This window comes from Salmo salar, chromosome ssa22, assembly GCF_905237065.1.
Source record: "Salmo salar chromosome ssa22, Ssal_v3.1, whole genome shotgun sequence".
NCBI lineage: Eukaryota > Metazoa > Chordata > Actinopteri > Salmoniformes > Salmonidae > Salmo > Salmo salar.
The window spans coordinates 39,732,176-39,749,346 of record NC_059463.1 but is presented as its reverse complement, the minus strand read 5'-3'; the positions used below and the strand labels follow the sequence as shown (position 1 = coordinate 39,749,346).

At 42.8% G+C, this 17,171-nt stretch overlaps 1 protein-coding gene across 1 annotated transcript in view; it reads left to right on the top strand.

Moving 5' to 3' along the window:
- LOC106583522 (testis-expressed protein 264 homolog) overlaps positions 1-17,171 on the top strand; it is an 83,201-nt gene that overhangs the window by 19,819 nt on the left and 46,211 nt on the right. Inside the window, exon 2 of the mRNA XM_014167803.2 lies at positions 3,625-3,846. Within this exon, the coding sequence (XP_014023278.1) occupies positions 3,625-3,846 (222 nt within the window). The remainder of the gene's footprint in view (positions 1-3,624; positions 3,847-17,171) is intronic.

The window sequence follows — 17,171 nt, the reverse complement described above, 5'->3', positions numbered from 1 at the left end:
AAAATAAGTTCATATTCATAATTTAAAACACGCAATACTCATATTTTAACTTAGGAAGAGTTCAGAAATCAATATTTGGTGGAATAATCCTGATTTTCAATCACAGCTTTCATGCGTCTTGGCATGCTCTCCACCAGTCTTTCACATTGATGTTGGGTGACTTTATGCCACTCCTGGCGCAAAAATTCAAGCAGCTCGGTTTTGTTTGATGGCTTGTGACCATACATCTTCCCGTTGATCACATTCCAGAGGTTTTCAATGGGGTTCAGGTCTAGAGATTTGGCTGGCCATGACAGGGTCTTGATCTAGTGGTCCTCCATCTACACCTTGATTGACCTGGCTTGGAGCATTGTCCTCCTGAAAAAAAACAATCCTCAGAGCAGAAGGAAGCAAGATTTCTTCCAGGACTACCTTGTACTTGGCTTGGTTCAGACAAATCTGCTCGATTCCAGCCTTGCTGGAGCACCCCCAGATCCTCCACCAAATTTCACAATGGGTGCGAGACACTGTGGCTTGTAGCCCTCTCCAGGTCTCATACCCACTGTGAAATTTGGTGGAGGATCGGTGATGAACTTCATCTCCCCTAGAAAAAAGCTTCTAGACAATATTTCCCAATAGTACTAAGCTAGCATTTGGTTTGCAACAGTTGCGGTTTGTCTAAACCTTGCTGTCTGACCTGTGTAACAATGTTGCAGGTTTTTTTGGCCACCGTGCCATGCATATGAACATGAAGAGACTGACAGCTTCTCTGAACCAGACAAATTCATTTATCATGATCATTATAATGGATACAGTATATCCAAATAAATTGCAATAGAAACAAACAAATTCCCCCCGCCCTCCACCACAACTTTTCCCCCTGGAGACACTGAGCCAAATCAGGTGTTCTCAACTCCAACAATCCTACTCTACAGTAACTAACTGTTCTGGAGTTACAGTAGCTAACTCACCCTGGGGATAAACTGACATACAGAGAATGGACTCATGGTCTCCTTCCTCCCGCTTCATGTAGCAGTGTGTTGGTTGGCCTTGAACGATGGAGATTGCAAGGAGACAGGGAATTCCCAGAGGCCTTTGCCCTGGCTGGTTGTGAGGGGATATGTACGGAGAGGAGGTGAGAGAGGAGTTGGCAGGCAGGTAGCCTAACGGTTAACCCCCTAGAGTTGATGTCCACGCCCCTGCGGAAATCTAATTATCATAATAATAGAAAATCCACAGAAAGTATAAGTCTCAATCCACAGCATCGCTGATGTCACATCTGCCCAGAAAGGTGACAGTGCTAGAGCGGTGTTTGTCAGACCATGAGGCATCCCAAAAATCAGTCTTCTCACAAAATCGTCTGTTGCGTCTGAACGGTTTGGCCTACAAACTATTATGACCCCTCTATGGAATGATGAGACTCTCTGACCACGATGGTGTACATGTCGGTTGTTTTGCTCTAGGTTGTCCACAGGCCTCATAAGAATCATCTGGAGGTACCCCGTTACCAGTTGAAAAAATGAATGGAAGTACACTACATGACCAAAAGTATGTGGACATGTACTCGTCCAGCATCTCATTCTTAATCATGGGCAATAATATGTTATTGTTGGTTCCCCATTTGCTGCTATAACAGCCCCCACTCTTCTGGGAAGGCTTTCCACTAGATGTTGGAACATTGCAGCGGGGACTTGCTTCCATTCAGCCCCAAACATTCATGAGGTCGGGCACTGATGTAAGGCGATTAGGCCTGGCTCGCAGTCGGCGTTCATCATATCGAGGAAAAGCAATAAGAACGTTCCGAATGCAACCCCTGTCCTGTCCTCTCTACACCTGCTGGGACTTAAGATATGAAAATTGGTGAGAAATCAGCCGTTTGATTGGCCATTGGTTTGTACACAATCCGGAGGTCATTTCGGATGTCCCATGAGTCTTAATTTGCATTAAGTGGCTCCTCTTTTTCTACCCTTTAATGGACGATTCGATTCGCTCCCCAGATTGGAGAGAGAACCACCAAGCACAACTGAGCAGCCAAATGTAGCAATCAGTGTCTTAGAGCCTAACAAGAGCCTTGCTCTTAACATTGCCTGCCAACTGTGCTGGATTCTAAAACTTGGCGTTTATTTGTATTTATTTATTTATTTGTGTAAAATTGTTTTCCATTTATTTGTTTAAAATTTGTTTTCCTTTCACATGGTTTGTTAAGCTGTTTTCTGCCAGCCTATCTTCTGTCTCTTCTTTGTGACTCATCTGTTTATTAGAAGGTGGATATTTTGGGAGACTGAAGGAACCGTCTGTCTGTGAAATTGGTTGGCTATTTTTCAGACGGTGGACAATTTTTTGGGGGGAGGGAACTTGTAGACTTTGATGGGCATAGATAAAGGTGGGTTTAGATAAAGGCAGGTTTAGATAAAGGCAGTGTTTACAACAATAGTGGTTTTGCAGTCCTTAATTGCTGCGGCAGGCTTCAGGGGGTTGTTGAGGGAGGGAGGGAGGGAGAAAGAAAGAGAGGAGGCATCCTTCTCCATTGAAGCAGTTTGCATGTATAATTACAGGCTCTCTGAATGACTGTAATGAGAGAAAGGTGGAGGGACAGAACAACAGCGATAGAGCGAGTCGTTAGCGAGAGAGGTCAATTTGGAAATTGTTCCACGGTTGGGGCTGAGGACAAACATATTGACACATTTTCAGATTGTTTTTAAAATAATCTGACGTGAAGGAATACTAACATCATGATACATTATTGCTGTAGGACTAACGCTGCAGATAGCAATACTGGGTGATTTGAAAAGCCATAGTCAATCAATCAATAATATAATAATTATTTTAGCAAAAATGTTTATTTTTAATTTACAATCTGTAGAAGCTATGAGAATAGAAAGGTTCAGTACTTTTGTGAAGCATCACAGCACAGTTGAAAAATATATGGCAAATAGAAATCCAAAATGGATGGTGTTAAGAGATAGATGGGAGGGGTTGAATGGAGCTGAAGGGTGGGACTAATAACAAGATAACCAATGTAAAACATACGGGGTCTGTAAAATGTAAATAGGTTCAGAAATGTTGTGAAATGGCATAGTTACAAATAGAAATCAAACTGGATGGACATCAGAAATAGAGGAGGGACTAAAAACAAACAAAATATAACTATTGTAAAATAGATTGTGTTTGTAAAATGTGTATAATATGTATAAACTGAAGGTAGAAACCTAAGTGTTATTGTTTATTAGTTTACTCCAATTGGAGAAGGGTGGTAGGGTTTGCGGGGAATAATAAAGGTATATTCTAAAAAAAGTACATATGACTATATAGGTATGTGTATGTATATATGTGTATATCAATATATATATTTACCAAAAAAAGATATGTGGGATTGGAAATGATGCAGACAATTACATTGATGGAAGCAACAATCTTTCCGCAATATTAAGCTGATCCACCCCTAAAAACATAAAATAATGATACATGATTGCTGTATAAACACCACAAATAAGCAGCAGCCCAATAGAAACGAAAGCAATCACATTAAATGCAAACAGACTGTTGTCACATCAGATTGTTCATTTTCACCTCACAGTGAGATTTAACCTTTTGCTGACAAGACTCTCTCTCCCTCCTTTCCGTCCTTCCTTCCTTTTTCTCTAGGTGATAGGAGAGAAGTGTCGCTGTGCGGTGGGTAGTGTCCTGAGTGAGGGCGATACTAGGCCCAGTGAGGAGCTCCAACAGCTCTATGAGAAGTTTGGTTTCCGGGTCTTCAGCTTCCCAGAGGTCACTCACGTGGTCAGCGCCTCCTTTCCCTACAGGACGCCCCTGTCAATCTTCTTTGGGGTGCAGAGAGTCTACCCCCAGCTAGAGAGCTACATCAAGGTAATAATATACAGTATGACTGACTGCCTTCTGTTTTCTCCTCCGCCTCTCACCCCTTTATCCATGGTCTCCTCTATTCGTCCCTATCCATCCTTATCTATGCTGTCCTGTCTTATACCCTAAGAACCATCCATTCCCTAGGCCAAGTCCTCCATGTTTACTCCAGCCCTTAGCCCAACACTCCCCATCCCTCCCTTGTATCCACTGACCCAGTACAGCAGCAGGCCTGGGGCTGCTGGGAAAATGAGTCATTGCAGAGTCTGAGCCGTGGGTTTCTCAAGGGTTAATTAGGTAGCATTCTGGTACAGGTGGCATCACCATGGGCAGCCAGCCCATGGTGTAGCAACGTGTGTGTGTGTGTGTGTGTGTGTGTGTGTGTGTGTGTGTGTGTGTGTGTGTGTGTGTGTGTGTGTGTGTGTGTGTGTGTGTGTGTGTGTGTGTGTGTGTGTGTGTGTGTGTGTGTGTGTGTGTGCAAGTGAATGTCTGCCTCCCCTGCCACATTCCCTGGCTGGCGATGCCATCTGCCCTGGGCCTGACGCTGCTAAAGTCTGGCCAGCGTCACTCAGTGGCACACTTGACCCATCTGTATAAGTTGCTTTGGACTCTGACAAATGATTTTCGTTACATCTAAGGAACATTAAGTTTTGTCTTTCATTGCATGGTTTCCAGTTTCAGGGCTTAACCTGTTGGGTCTAGGGGGCAGCATTTGCACGTCTGGATAAAAAAAATGTACCCGATTTAATCTGGTTACTAATCCTACCCAGTAACTAGAATATGCATATACTTATTATATATGGATAGAAAACACTCTAAAGTTTCCAAAACTGTTTGAATGGTGTCTGTGAGTATAACAGAACTCATTTGGCAGGCAAAACCCTGAGACATTTTCTGACAGGAAGTGGATACCTGATGTGTTGTATTGACTTTAAACCTATCCCATTGAAAAACACAGGGGTTTAGGAATATTTTGGCACTTCCTATTGCTTCCACTAGATGTCACCAGCCTTTACAAAGTGTTTTGAGTCTTCTGGAGGGAGATCTGACCGAACAAGAGCCATGGAACGGTGATGTCCCATTAGACACCTGGCGCGCTACTTCATGTTGGGTACCCTCGTTCCAATACGTTATAAAAGACTATGCATTCGTCCACCTTGAATATTATTCATGTTCTGGTTAAAAAGGCCCTAATGATTTATGCTATACAACGTTTGACATGTTTGAACGAACGGAAATATATTTTTTCCCCTCGTTCATGACGAGAAGTCCGGCTGGCTTACATCATGTGCTAACGAGACGGAGATTTTTGGACATAAATGATGAGCTTTTTTGAACAAAACCACATTCGTTATGGACCTGTGATACCTGGAAGTGACATCTGATGAAGAGAATCAAAGGTAATGGATTATTTACATAGTATTTTCGATTTTAGATCTCCCCAACATGACGTCTAGTCTGTATCGCAACGCGTATTTTTCTGGGCACAGTGCTCAGATTATTGCAAAGTGTGATTTCCCAGTAAGGTTATTTTTAAATCTGGCAAGTTGATTGCGTTCAAAAGATGTAAATCTATAATTCTTTAAATGACAATATAATATTTTACCAATGTTTTCTAATTTTAATTATTTAATTTGTGACGCTGACTTGACTGCCGGTTATTGGAGGGAAACGATTTCCTCAACATCAATGCCATAGTAAAACGCTGTTTTTGGATATAAATATCAACTTGATAGAACTAAAAATGCATGCATTGTCTAACATAATGTCCTAGGAGTGTCATCTGATGGAGATTGTAAAAGGTTAGTGTATCATTTTAGCTGGTTTTATGGTTTTGGTGACCCTGTCTTTGACTTGACAAAACATTACACACAACTCTTGTAAATGTACTGTCCTAACATACTCTAAATTTATGCTTTCGCCGTAAAACCTTTTTGAAATCGTAAAACGTGGTTAGATTAAGGAGATGTTTATCTTTCAAATGGTGTAACATAGTTGTATTTTTGAAAAATTTGAATTTTGACATTTATTTGGATTCAAATTTGCCGCTCTTGAAATGCACCTGCTGTTGATGGAGTGCACCACAGGTGGCACGCTAGCGTCCCACCTAGCCCCAAGAGGTTAACCAATCGTAACCGTCCAATACAGTCTTGTGCCAGTTGCCTCTCTACTTCCTAGGCCTATACCATCTGCCTTCTGTCTTGGGGATTTACAAATTACTATTCAACTTTAGCTCCTTGCATTGGTACTTTATCAGGCTGGGGGTGTCTCAAATATGTGACTGATCAACTCTTTTCAGTCTTATGTTGCAAAATTTGAAATTGTGTTTTTTTACATTGGATAAAAGTACAGACTGGAACAATGGGAAAGTAAATCTGGTTTGAATGTTGATAAACATGTAACCCCACTTTTGCAAAAGTAGCCCCTTAATGTTTTGTTACACCAACTGGAGAGTTCTTCTTTGTCTACACCCATTCAGCATCGTTCAAAACTCTGTCAACTTCTTCCTTGACAGCAATACTGTTGATCGCCGTTTCTTCCCCATCACTGTCATCAGAAGACTACAATGTCTGGTTCAATGAAAATGTTTTTACTTAAGTCAGGGATTTCCTCATCGTCTGATTTTATTTTCAGAGTCACAGAGTCAGCATGGCACGATCGTCCTCCAGAAAGTACTTTTTCCCACTGATCTTTGTCGATAGCGCCTGCTTAATTCAGGGAAGCAATGATGTTGAGAGCAGTTCTCAATGGCCACTATATCTTTCAAAAAAGCTGTGGTAGCAAGGGTTATCTACACATACTGAGCAGCTCATGTTATAGATAAAAGCATGCTACATGGCGTTTCCAGCCCATCCATTATCTCATCCAATCATGGCTAGCGGGAAGTTTCCTGTCTTTTTTTCCGTGGCTAAACCAACTAGGCTCGTAATTTAACAATTTTATTTGTATTTACGGATGGCATACAAGTTTGTTATTAAGGCACATGAAAGTTCACATGTTCCAGAAGGCATTTCTGCCAAAAAAACTTCAAATGCCTCTCCAGTGAAGTAGTGACAAGCGACATACGCCTAGCTTCCTGAAACGGGTCACATATGATTGCTGTCTATTTAATCCTCTGTTTATGAGTCATGGTACAGTTCCCATTTTTAGTGCTAAACCAGTCTTTAATGGGTTTTTTAAAATATTGAATTTGTTGTTCTACTGAGTGGGTGAAAGGTGAGCTCTGAGTGTTGGAAAACATTGAGGGGTGAGGGAAGCAGAAAAATCTAGGCTATACAGTAGTAGTAGGTGTGAGTGATTGTGTTTATTTGTGTGTGTATTGTGTGCCAAACTCATTTTGATTAATGAGTTCATGTCCATTTCTAACCCCTAGTGACAGTGGGTGTTTGCAGTGGCGGCCTAAGGAAGACAGATTCCTACAGTGTATTCACTTATTGTGACATTTTTTAATTATAAATGTTTCCTAACCACCTCATGAACTAGGCCTAAATATGTTGGTGAGAGAATGGAATTCACTTTCATTTCAATGTATTATTCAATGTAAAATGTTTATTTGGGTATTTAACATTCCTATCCATCATGCTTGCACAGTGTCTCTCCTTACTGCTTTTCTTCTGATGGCATTTTGTATCTGTCCTGAGTTGAAAGAATAAGCATGCTGTTCTTTCAGACAAATTCGGTGTCAGTAGACTCCCTAGACCGTACCAGAATGACTTCTCATAAAAGCATGATTTGATTTTCTTACCCTCAGTCCTTAACCTTATCATATAAAATGTGCCATGATAAGAAAACAGCATTCAGTTATACCCATTGATTTGCACATAGGTGTTATAGAATCTGTGTGGACTTACTCAGCAGAAGCTGTGGTGAAACATCATTATGAAAGACAGCTTTTCTGTCTCCACTGACTCTCCGTACCCTACTGTCATCCCTGAAAGATGCTGCGTAGCAAGTAAATTTTGTATCTGGTCGTGGTGTAAGAGGAGAGCAAGATAATGAGAATCTCCCATAGATTTTCTTTTGGTTATGCAATCGCACCTTTTTCTCTTTTTGTTAAAAGCCGGACATGATTAGTTTAATTAAAGTGTTCTGCCTTTTCTCTTATCTTTCTTTACCGGTGATAGGCTACAATATTCAAAGTTATATTTTTAAGAGCCTCTTGAAAACCAAACATTGCATAAAAAGGTGCATGACCCAGAGGAGATTATTATTATTCTTTATTTCACCTTTATTTAACCAGGTAAGCTAGTTGAGAACAAGTTCTCATTTACAACTGCGACCTGGCCTAGATAAAGCAAAGCAGTGCAACACAAACCACAACACAGAGTTACACATGGAATAAACAAGCGTACAGTCAATAACACAATAGAAAGAAAAGAGAGTCTATATACAGTGTGTGCAAATGGCATGAGGAGATAAGGCAATAAATAGGCCATAGTAGCAAAGTAATTACAATTTAGCAGATTAACACTGGAGTGATAGATGAGCAGATGGTGATGTGCAAGTAGAAATACTGGTGTGCAAAAGAGCAGCAAAGTAAATAAAAACAATATGGGGATGAGGTAGGTAGATTGGGTGGGCTATTTACAGATGGACTATGTACAGCTGCAGCGATCGGTTAGCTGCTCAGATTGCTGATGTTTAAATTTAGTGAGGGAAATCTAAGTCTCCAGCTTAAGCGATTTTTGCAATTCGTACCAGTCACTGGCAGCAGAGAACTGGAAGGAAAGGCGGCCAAAGGAGGTATTGGCTTTGGGGATGACCAGTGAGATATACCTGCTGGAGCGCGTGCTACGAGTGGGTGTTGTTATCGTGACCAGTGAGCTGAGATAAGACGGAGCTTTACCTAGCATAGACTTATAGATGACCAGTGGGTCTGGCTACAAATATGTAGCAAGGGCCAGCCGACTAGAGCATACAGGTCGCAGTGGTGGGTGGCATAAGGCGCTTTGGTAACAAAACGGATGGCACTGTGATAGACTACATCCAATTTGCTGAGTAGAGTATTGGAAGCTATTTTGTAGATGACATCGCCGAAGTTGAGGATCGGTAGGATAGTCAGTTTTACTAGGGTAAGTTTGGCGGCGTGAGGGAAGGAGGCTTTGTTGCGAAATAGAAAGCCGATTCTAGATTTGATTTTGGATTGGAGATGTTTGATATGAGTCTGGAAGGAGAGTTTACAGTCTAGCCAGGCACCTAGGTATTTGTAGTTGTCCACGTATTCTAGGTTAGAACCGTCCAGAGTAGGGATGCTAGTAGGGCGGGCGGGTGCGGGCAGCGAACGGTTGAAGAGCATGCATTTGGTTTTGCTAGCGTTTAAGAGCAGTTGGAGGCCACAGAAGGAGTGTTGTATGGCATTGAAGCTCGTTTGGAGGTTTTGTTTGTCGAATGACTGAAAAGGTCACTTCTGGTGACTTTTTAAAAATACATTCTACTCCATAATGCATTAAAAGTAAATGATGTTGACGCCATCTGAAATAGAACTGATGCGTGCCACTGCACTGTAGGGAGATGATAAGGAACAAGTGGTGGTTGTACATTCCTGGCTCTCATTTGTGCCACTGCTCGCTCTGGGGTCACTTAGAAATGTCCTTGTTTTTGAAAGAGAAGCACATTTTTTGGCCATTACAATAACATCAAATTGATCAGAAATACAGTGTAGACATTGTTAACCTCTCTAGGGTCGGCGGGACGAAATCGTCCCACCTACGTAACAGCCAGTGGAATCCTGTGGCGCGTTATTCAAATACCTTAGAAATGCTATTACTTCAATTTCTCAAACATATGACTATTTTACACCATTTTAAAGACAAGACTCTCGTTAATCTAACCACACTGTCCGATTTCAAAAAGGCTTTACAACGAAAGCAAAACATTAGATTATGTCAGCAGAGTACCCAGCCAGAAATAATCAGACACCCATTTTTCAAGCTAGCATATAATGTCACAAAAACCCAGAAGACAGCTAAATGCAGCACTGACCTTTGATGATCTTCATCAGATGACACACCTAGGACATTATGTTATACAATACATGCATGTTTTGTTCAATCAAGTTCATATTTATATCAAAAACCAGCTTTTTACATTAGCATGTGACGTTCAGAACTAGCAAACTTCCGGTGAATTTAGTAAAAATTTACTAAATTACTCACGATAAACCTTCACAAAAAGCATAACAATTATTTTAAGAATTATAGATACAGAACTCCTCTATGCACTCGATATGTCCGATTTTAAAATAGCTTTTCGGTGAAAGCACATTTTGCAGTATTCTAAGTAGATAGCCCGGCATCACAGGGCTAGCTATTTAGACACCCAGCAAGTTTAGCACTCACCAAAGTCAGATTTACTGCAAGAAAAATGTTATTACCTTTGGTGTTCTTCGTCAGAATGCACTCCCAGGACTTCTACTTCAATAACAAATGTTGGTTTGGTCCCAAATAATCCATAGTTCTATCCAAACAGCGGCGTTTTGTTCGTGCGTTCAAGACACTATCCGAAAGGGTAAAGAAGGGTGACGAGCACGACGCATTTCGTGACAAAACATTTCTAAATATTCCATTACCGTACTTCGAAGCATGTCAACCGCTGTTTAAAATCAATTTTTATGCAATTTTTCTCGTAAAAAAGCGAGAATATTCCGACCGGGAATCTGCGTTTAGGTAAAAAGACTAAAGAAAATAAAGCATGGAGTCGACTCGTGCACGCACCTAAGCCCATTGTCCTCTGATCGGCCACTTGCCAAAAGCGCAAATGTGTTTCAGCCTGGGGCTGCCTCGATATCATTCAGCTTTTTCCCGGGCTCTGAGAGCCTATGGGAGCCGTAGGAAGTGTCACGTTACAGCAAAGATCCTCAGTCTTCAATAAACAGAGACAAGAAGAACAAGATCTTGTCAGAGAGGGCACTTCCTGTAAGGAATCTTCTCAGGTTTTTGCCTGCCATATGAGTTCTGTTATACTCACAGACACCATTCAAACAGTTTTAGAAACTTTAGGGTGTTTTCTATCCAAAGCCAATAATTATATGCTTATTCTAGTTACTGGGCAGGAGTAGTAACCAGATTAAATCGGATACGTTTCTTTATCCGGCCGTGTCAATACTGCCCCCTACCCCCAACAGGTTAATGTTGTAAATGACTATTGTAGCTGGAAACGGCTGTTTTTTTTATGGAATATCTACATAGGAGTTCAGAGGCCCATTATCAGCAACCATCACTCCTGTGTTTCAATGGCACGTTGTGTTAGCTAATCCAAGTTTATCATTTTAAAAGGCTAATGTTATAACAGCTGAAAACTGTGGTTCTGCTTAAAGAAGCAATTAAACTGGCCTTTAGACTAGTTGAGTATCTGGAGCATCAGCATTTGTGGGTTCAATTACAGGCTCAAAATGGCCAGAAACAAAAACCTTCCTTCTGAAACTCTTCAGTCTATTCTTGTTCTGAGTAATGTGAGAAATTTCCAAGAAACTGAAGATCTGGTACAACGCTGTGTACTACTCCCTTCACAGAACATCGCAAACTGTCTCTATCCAGAATCGAAAGAGGAGTGGGAGGCCCCAGTGCACAACTGAGCACACATTAGTGTGTCTAGTTTGAGAAACAGACTCCTCACAAGTCCTCAACTGGCAGCTTCACTAAATAGTACCCGCAGAACACCAGTCTCAACGTCAACTGTGAAGAAGCGACTCCGGGATGCTGGCCTTCTAGCCAGAGTTCCTCTGTCCAGTGTCTGTGTTATTTTGCCCATCTTAATCTTTTATTTTTATTGGCCAGTTTGAGATATGGCTTTTTCTTTGCAACTCTGCCTAGAAGGCCAGCATCCCGGAGTCGCCTCTTTACTGTTGATGTTGAGACTGGTGAGGGAGGAGGATGTCTTCCCTGTAAAGCACAGCGTTGAGATTGCCTGCAATGACAACAAGAAAGGCCTCTTTAGTGTCCTAAGTTTTCATAACTGTGACCTTAATTGCCTACCGTCTGTAAGCTGTTAGTGTCTTAACGACCGTTCCACAGGTGCATGTTCATTAATTGTTTATGGTTCATTGAACAAGCATGAGAAACAGTGTGTAAACCCTTTACAATGAAGATCTGTGAAGTTATTTGGATTTTTACGAATTATCTTTGAAAGACAGGGTCCTGAAAAGGGGACGTTTATTTTTTTGCTGTGTGTGTGTGTGACAGTGTACCACTGATGGGTCCTGTGCGGTCCTGCTCTTATGTGATCTTCATCTTTGATGGCTCCCCTGCCCTCTGTAACCCTTCACTGTGTGTGTGTGTGTGTGTGTGTGTGTGTGTGTGTGTGTGTGTGTGTGTGTGTGTGTGTGTGTGTGTGTGTGTGTGTGTGTGTGTGTGTGTGTGTGTGTGTGTGTGTGTGTGTGTGTGTGTGTGTGTGACTTGGGGATTGAGGTCTGACTGCGCTGTGTGTGTGCACGCAGCAACAGCCAGAGGTTGTGCCATGCCGAGGCCTAGCGTGGCCCATCCATCCCCCTGTGATGTTAATGTGATTATCCATTATTAATGATGTCATCTTCCAGCATTAGGGTTTTATTGTTAGACATCAGGTCTCTCTCCCAGGTGTGTACTTCCAGTGCAGACTCTTAACAGTGGAAGGAAGCAGACAAGTCCACCAGTCCAGTGCAACGCCTGGCCAGGCCTTATAGACAATGGCCACATCTGTTGAACCTTACACCTCATTTTCTGTCCGCACAATAACATTTTCTCTGTTGGAATGTCCACACACTAGCATACTACTCAGAATGAAGCAATGTCTTGGCTAGGCATTGTAAGTGGTCTGATAGTACGGAGATTTGAGCATAGCCAATGTCTCTTATCTCTGTCTAGTTACAGGCTATTTCATTATGATCTGCCATTCAAAATTCCTATTCACAATCTGTCAGCAAACTCCAGGTGGGTGTGATGGGCAGGCTGGGCTGTAGCCTACTTCATACAAATGCCTCATACTCCTGCACATCAACTCGGTACTGCTATTCCCTGTATATAGGTTTGTAATCTTTATCTTCAACTCTGCATTGTTGTTAAAGCACCCGAAAGTAAGCATGTCACTGTTAGTCTACACATGTTATTTATTAAGCATGTGACAAATAATATTTGATTTGATGACAATTGAAAAGCTCTGTGGAGACACTCTTTTAAGATGGTACTTGTACGTAAGCTCTCTTTTCAATAGGCACGTTACCCACTGCTCAGTGGACTAGTTGTGTCTTTTCCATTTTAATTAATTTATTTTTTATTTCACCTTTATTTAACCAGGTAGGCCAGTTGAGAACAAGTTCTCATTTACAACTGCGACCTGGCCAAGATAAAGCAAAGCAGTGTGACACAAACAACGACACAGAGTTACACATGGAAGAAACCAATGGACAGTCAATAACACAATAGAAAGGTCTATATACAGTGTGTGCAAATGGCGTAAGGAGGTAAGGCCATAGTAGCGAAGTAATTACAATTTAGCAATTTACACTGGAGTGATAGATGTGCAAGTAGAAATACTGGTGTGCAAAAAAAGTAAATAAAACAATATGGGGATGAGGTAGGTAGTTGGATGGGCTATTTACAGATGGGCTGTGCACAGCTGCAGCGATCGGTTAGCTGCACAGATAGCTGATGCTTAAAGTTAGTGAGGGAGATATAAGAGTCCAGCTTCAGTGATTTTTGCAATTCGTTCCAGTCATTGGCAGCAGAGAACTGGAAGGAAAGGCGGCCAAAGCAGGTGTTGGCTTTGGGGATGACCAGTGAGATATAGCTGCTAGAGCGCGTGCTACAGGTGCGTGTTGTTATGGTGACCAGTGAGCTGAGATAAGGCAGAGCTTTACCTAGCAGAGACTTATAGATGACCTGGAGCCAGTGGGCCTGGCGATGAATATGTAGCGAGGGCCAGCCGACGAGAGCATACAGGTTGCAGTGGTGAGTGGTATATGGGGCTTTGGTAACAAAACGGATGGCACTGTGATAGACTACATCCAGTTTGCTCAGTAGAGTGTTGGAGGCTATTTTGTAAATGACATAGCCGAAGTCAAAGATCAGTAGGATAGTCAGTTTTGCGAGGGTATGTTTGGCAGCATGAGTGAAGGAGGTTTTGTTGCGAAATAGGAAGCTGATTCTAGATTTAATTTTGGATTGGAGATGTTTAATATGAGTCTGGAAGGAGAGTTTACAGTCTAACCAGACATCTAGGTATTTGTAGTTGTCCACATATTCTTGGTCAGACCTGTCCAGAGTAGTGATGCTAGTCGGGCGGATGGGTGCAGGCATCGATCGGTTGAAGAGCATGCATTTAGTTTTACTAGCATTTAAAAGCAGTTGGAGGCCACAGAAGGAGTGTTGTATGGCATTGAATCTCGTTTGGAGGTTTGTTAACACAGTGTCCAAAGAAGGGCCAGATGGATACAGAATGGTGTCGTCTGCGTAGAGGTGGATCAAGGAATCACCCGCAGCAAGAGCGACATTGTTGATATATACAGAGAAAAGTCAGCCCGAGAATTGAACCCTGTGGTACCCCCATAGAGACTGCCAGAGGTCCAGACAACAGGCCCTCCAATTTGACACACTGAACTATCTGAGAAGTAGTTGGTGAACCAGGCGAGGCATTCATTTGAGAAACCAAGGCTGTTGAGTCTGCCTATTAAGTATACGGTGATTGACAGTCGAAAGCCTTGACCAGGTCAATGAAGACGGCTGCACAGTACTGTCTTTTATTGATGGCGGTTATGATATCGTTTAGGACCTTGAGCGTGGCTAAGGTGCACCCGTGACCAGCTCAGGAACCGGATTACACAGCGGAGAAGGTACGGTGGGATTCGAAATGGTCAGTGATCTGTTTGTTAACTTGACTCTCGAAGACTTTAGAAAGGCAGGGTAGGATGGATATAGGTCTGTAACATTTTGGGTCTAGAGTGTCACCCCCTTTGAAGAGGGGGATGACCGCGGTAGCTTTCCAATTTTAGGATTTTCGGAAGATACGAAGAGAGGTTGAACAGATTGGTAATAGGGGTTGCAACAATGGCGGCGGATCATTTTAGAAAGAGAGGGTCCAGATTGTCTAGCCCAGCTGATTTGTATGGGTTCAGGTTTTGCAGCTGTTTCAGAACATCTGCTATCTGGATTTGGGAGAAGGAGAAGCTGGGGAGGCTTGGGCAAGTAGCTGCAGGGGATACGGAGCAGTTGGCTGGGGTTGTGGTAGCCAGGAGGAAAGCATGGCCGGCCGTAGATAAATGCTTCTTGAAATTCTCGATTATTGTGGATTTATTGGTGGTGACAGTGTTCCCTAGCCTCAGTGCAGTTGGCAGCTGGGAGGAGGTGCTCTTATTCTCCATGGACTTTAGTCTCCCAAAACCTTTTGGAGTTAGAGCTACAGGAAGCACATTTCTGTTTGAAAAAAGCTAGCCTTAGCTTTCCTAACTGACTGTGTGTATTGGTTCCTGACTTCCCCGAAAAATTGCATATTGCGGGGACTATTCGATGCTAGTGCAGTCTGCCACAGGATGTTTTTGTGCTGGTCGAGGGCAGTCAGGTCTGGAGTGAACCAAGGGCTATATCTGTTCTTAGTTCTACATTTTTTTAAAGGGGCATGCTTATTTAAGATGATGAGGAAATGACATTTGAGGGATGATCAGGCATCCTCTACTGACGGAATGAGGTCAGTATCCTGCCAGGATACCCGGGCCAGGTCGATTAGAAAGGCCTGCTCGCAGAAGTGTTTTAGGGAGCGTTTGACAGTGATGAGGGGTGGTCGTTTACTGTGGACTCATAACGGATGCAGGCATTGAGGCAGTGATCGCTGAGATCCTGATTGAAAACAGCAGAGGTGTATTTGGAAGGCAAGTTGGTCAGGATAATATCTATGAGGGTGCCCATGTTTACGAATTTAGGGTTGTACCTGGTGGGTTCATTGATAACTTATGTGAGATTGAGGGCATCTAGCTGAGATTTTAGGACTGCCGGGGTGTTTAGCACATCCCAGTTTAGGTCACCTAACAGAACGAACTCTGAAGATAGATGGGGGGCAATCAATTCACGTATGGTGTCCAGGGCACAGCTGGGAGCTGAGGGGGGTCTATAACAGGCGGCAACAGTGAGAGACTTATTTCTGGAGAGTTTCATTTTTAAAATTAGAAGCTTGAACTGTTTGGGCATAGACCTGGAAAGTATGATAGCCTCTATGTCTGCAGTAGATTGCAACTCCTTCCCTTTGGCAGTTCTATCTTGATGGAAAATGTTGTAGTTGGGGATGGAAATCTCAGAATTTTTCGTGGCCTTCCTAAGGCAGGTTTCAGACACTACAAGGACATCAGGGTTGGCAGAGTGTGCTAAAGCGGTGAGTAAAGCAAACTTAGGGAGGAGGCTTCTGATGTTAACATGCATGAAACCAAGGCTTTTACGGTTACAGAAGTCAACAAATGAGAGCGCCTGGGGACACACAGGGCCTGTGTTAACCTCTACATCACCCGAGGATTAGAGGTGGAGTAGGATGAGGGTACAGCTAAAGTCTATTAAAACTGGTCGTCTCGTGCGTTGGGGACAGAGAATAAAAGGAGCAGATTTCTGGGCGTGGTAGAATAGATTCAGGGCATAATGTACAGACAGGGGTATGGTAGGGTGCGGGTACAGTAGAGGTAAACCTAGGCATTGAGTGACAATAAGGGAGGTTGCATCTCTGGATGCACTAGTTATGCTGGGTGAGGTCACCGCATGTGTGGGAGGTGGGACAAAAGAGGTATCTGATGCATGTTGAGTGGGACTAGGGGCTCCACAGTAAACTATAACAATGATAACTATCCTAAACAACAGTATACAAGGCCTATTGACATTAGAGAGAGACATAAAGCGAGGCATAAAGCAATCACAGGTGTTGATTGGGAGAGCTAGCTAAGACAACAACTGGTTAGACAACAACTGCTAATCAGCTAAGACAACAACAACAGGCAAAATGTCGATGAATGGGCAGAGAAGGTCAGTTAACTACACACAGGGCCTGAGTTCGAGACTGGGGCTGACAGATAAACAAAATGGAGTACCGTGATTAATGAACAGTCCAGCAGCCATCAGCTATGTAGCCAAGTGATCATAGGGTCCAGTGAACAGCTATAGATGAAACAGGGAAGCCGCTAGGTAGTCGTTACTACGTTAGCAAGCGGAGACACGGCGTTCAAAAAAGAAGTTAGCAGGCCGGGGCTAGTAGAAGCGTCTTCACCGATGTCCGGCAAAGGCCGGTTGAGGGCACCACGGATGGAATTACGTCGGCAGACCAGTCGTGATGGATTGGCGGGGCTCCGTGTCGACAAAGGGTCCAGGCCAGTTTGCAAAAGAGGTATT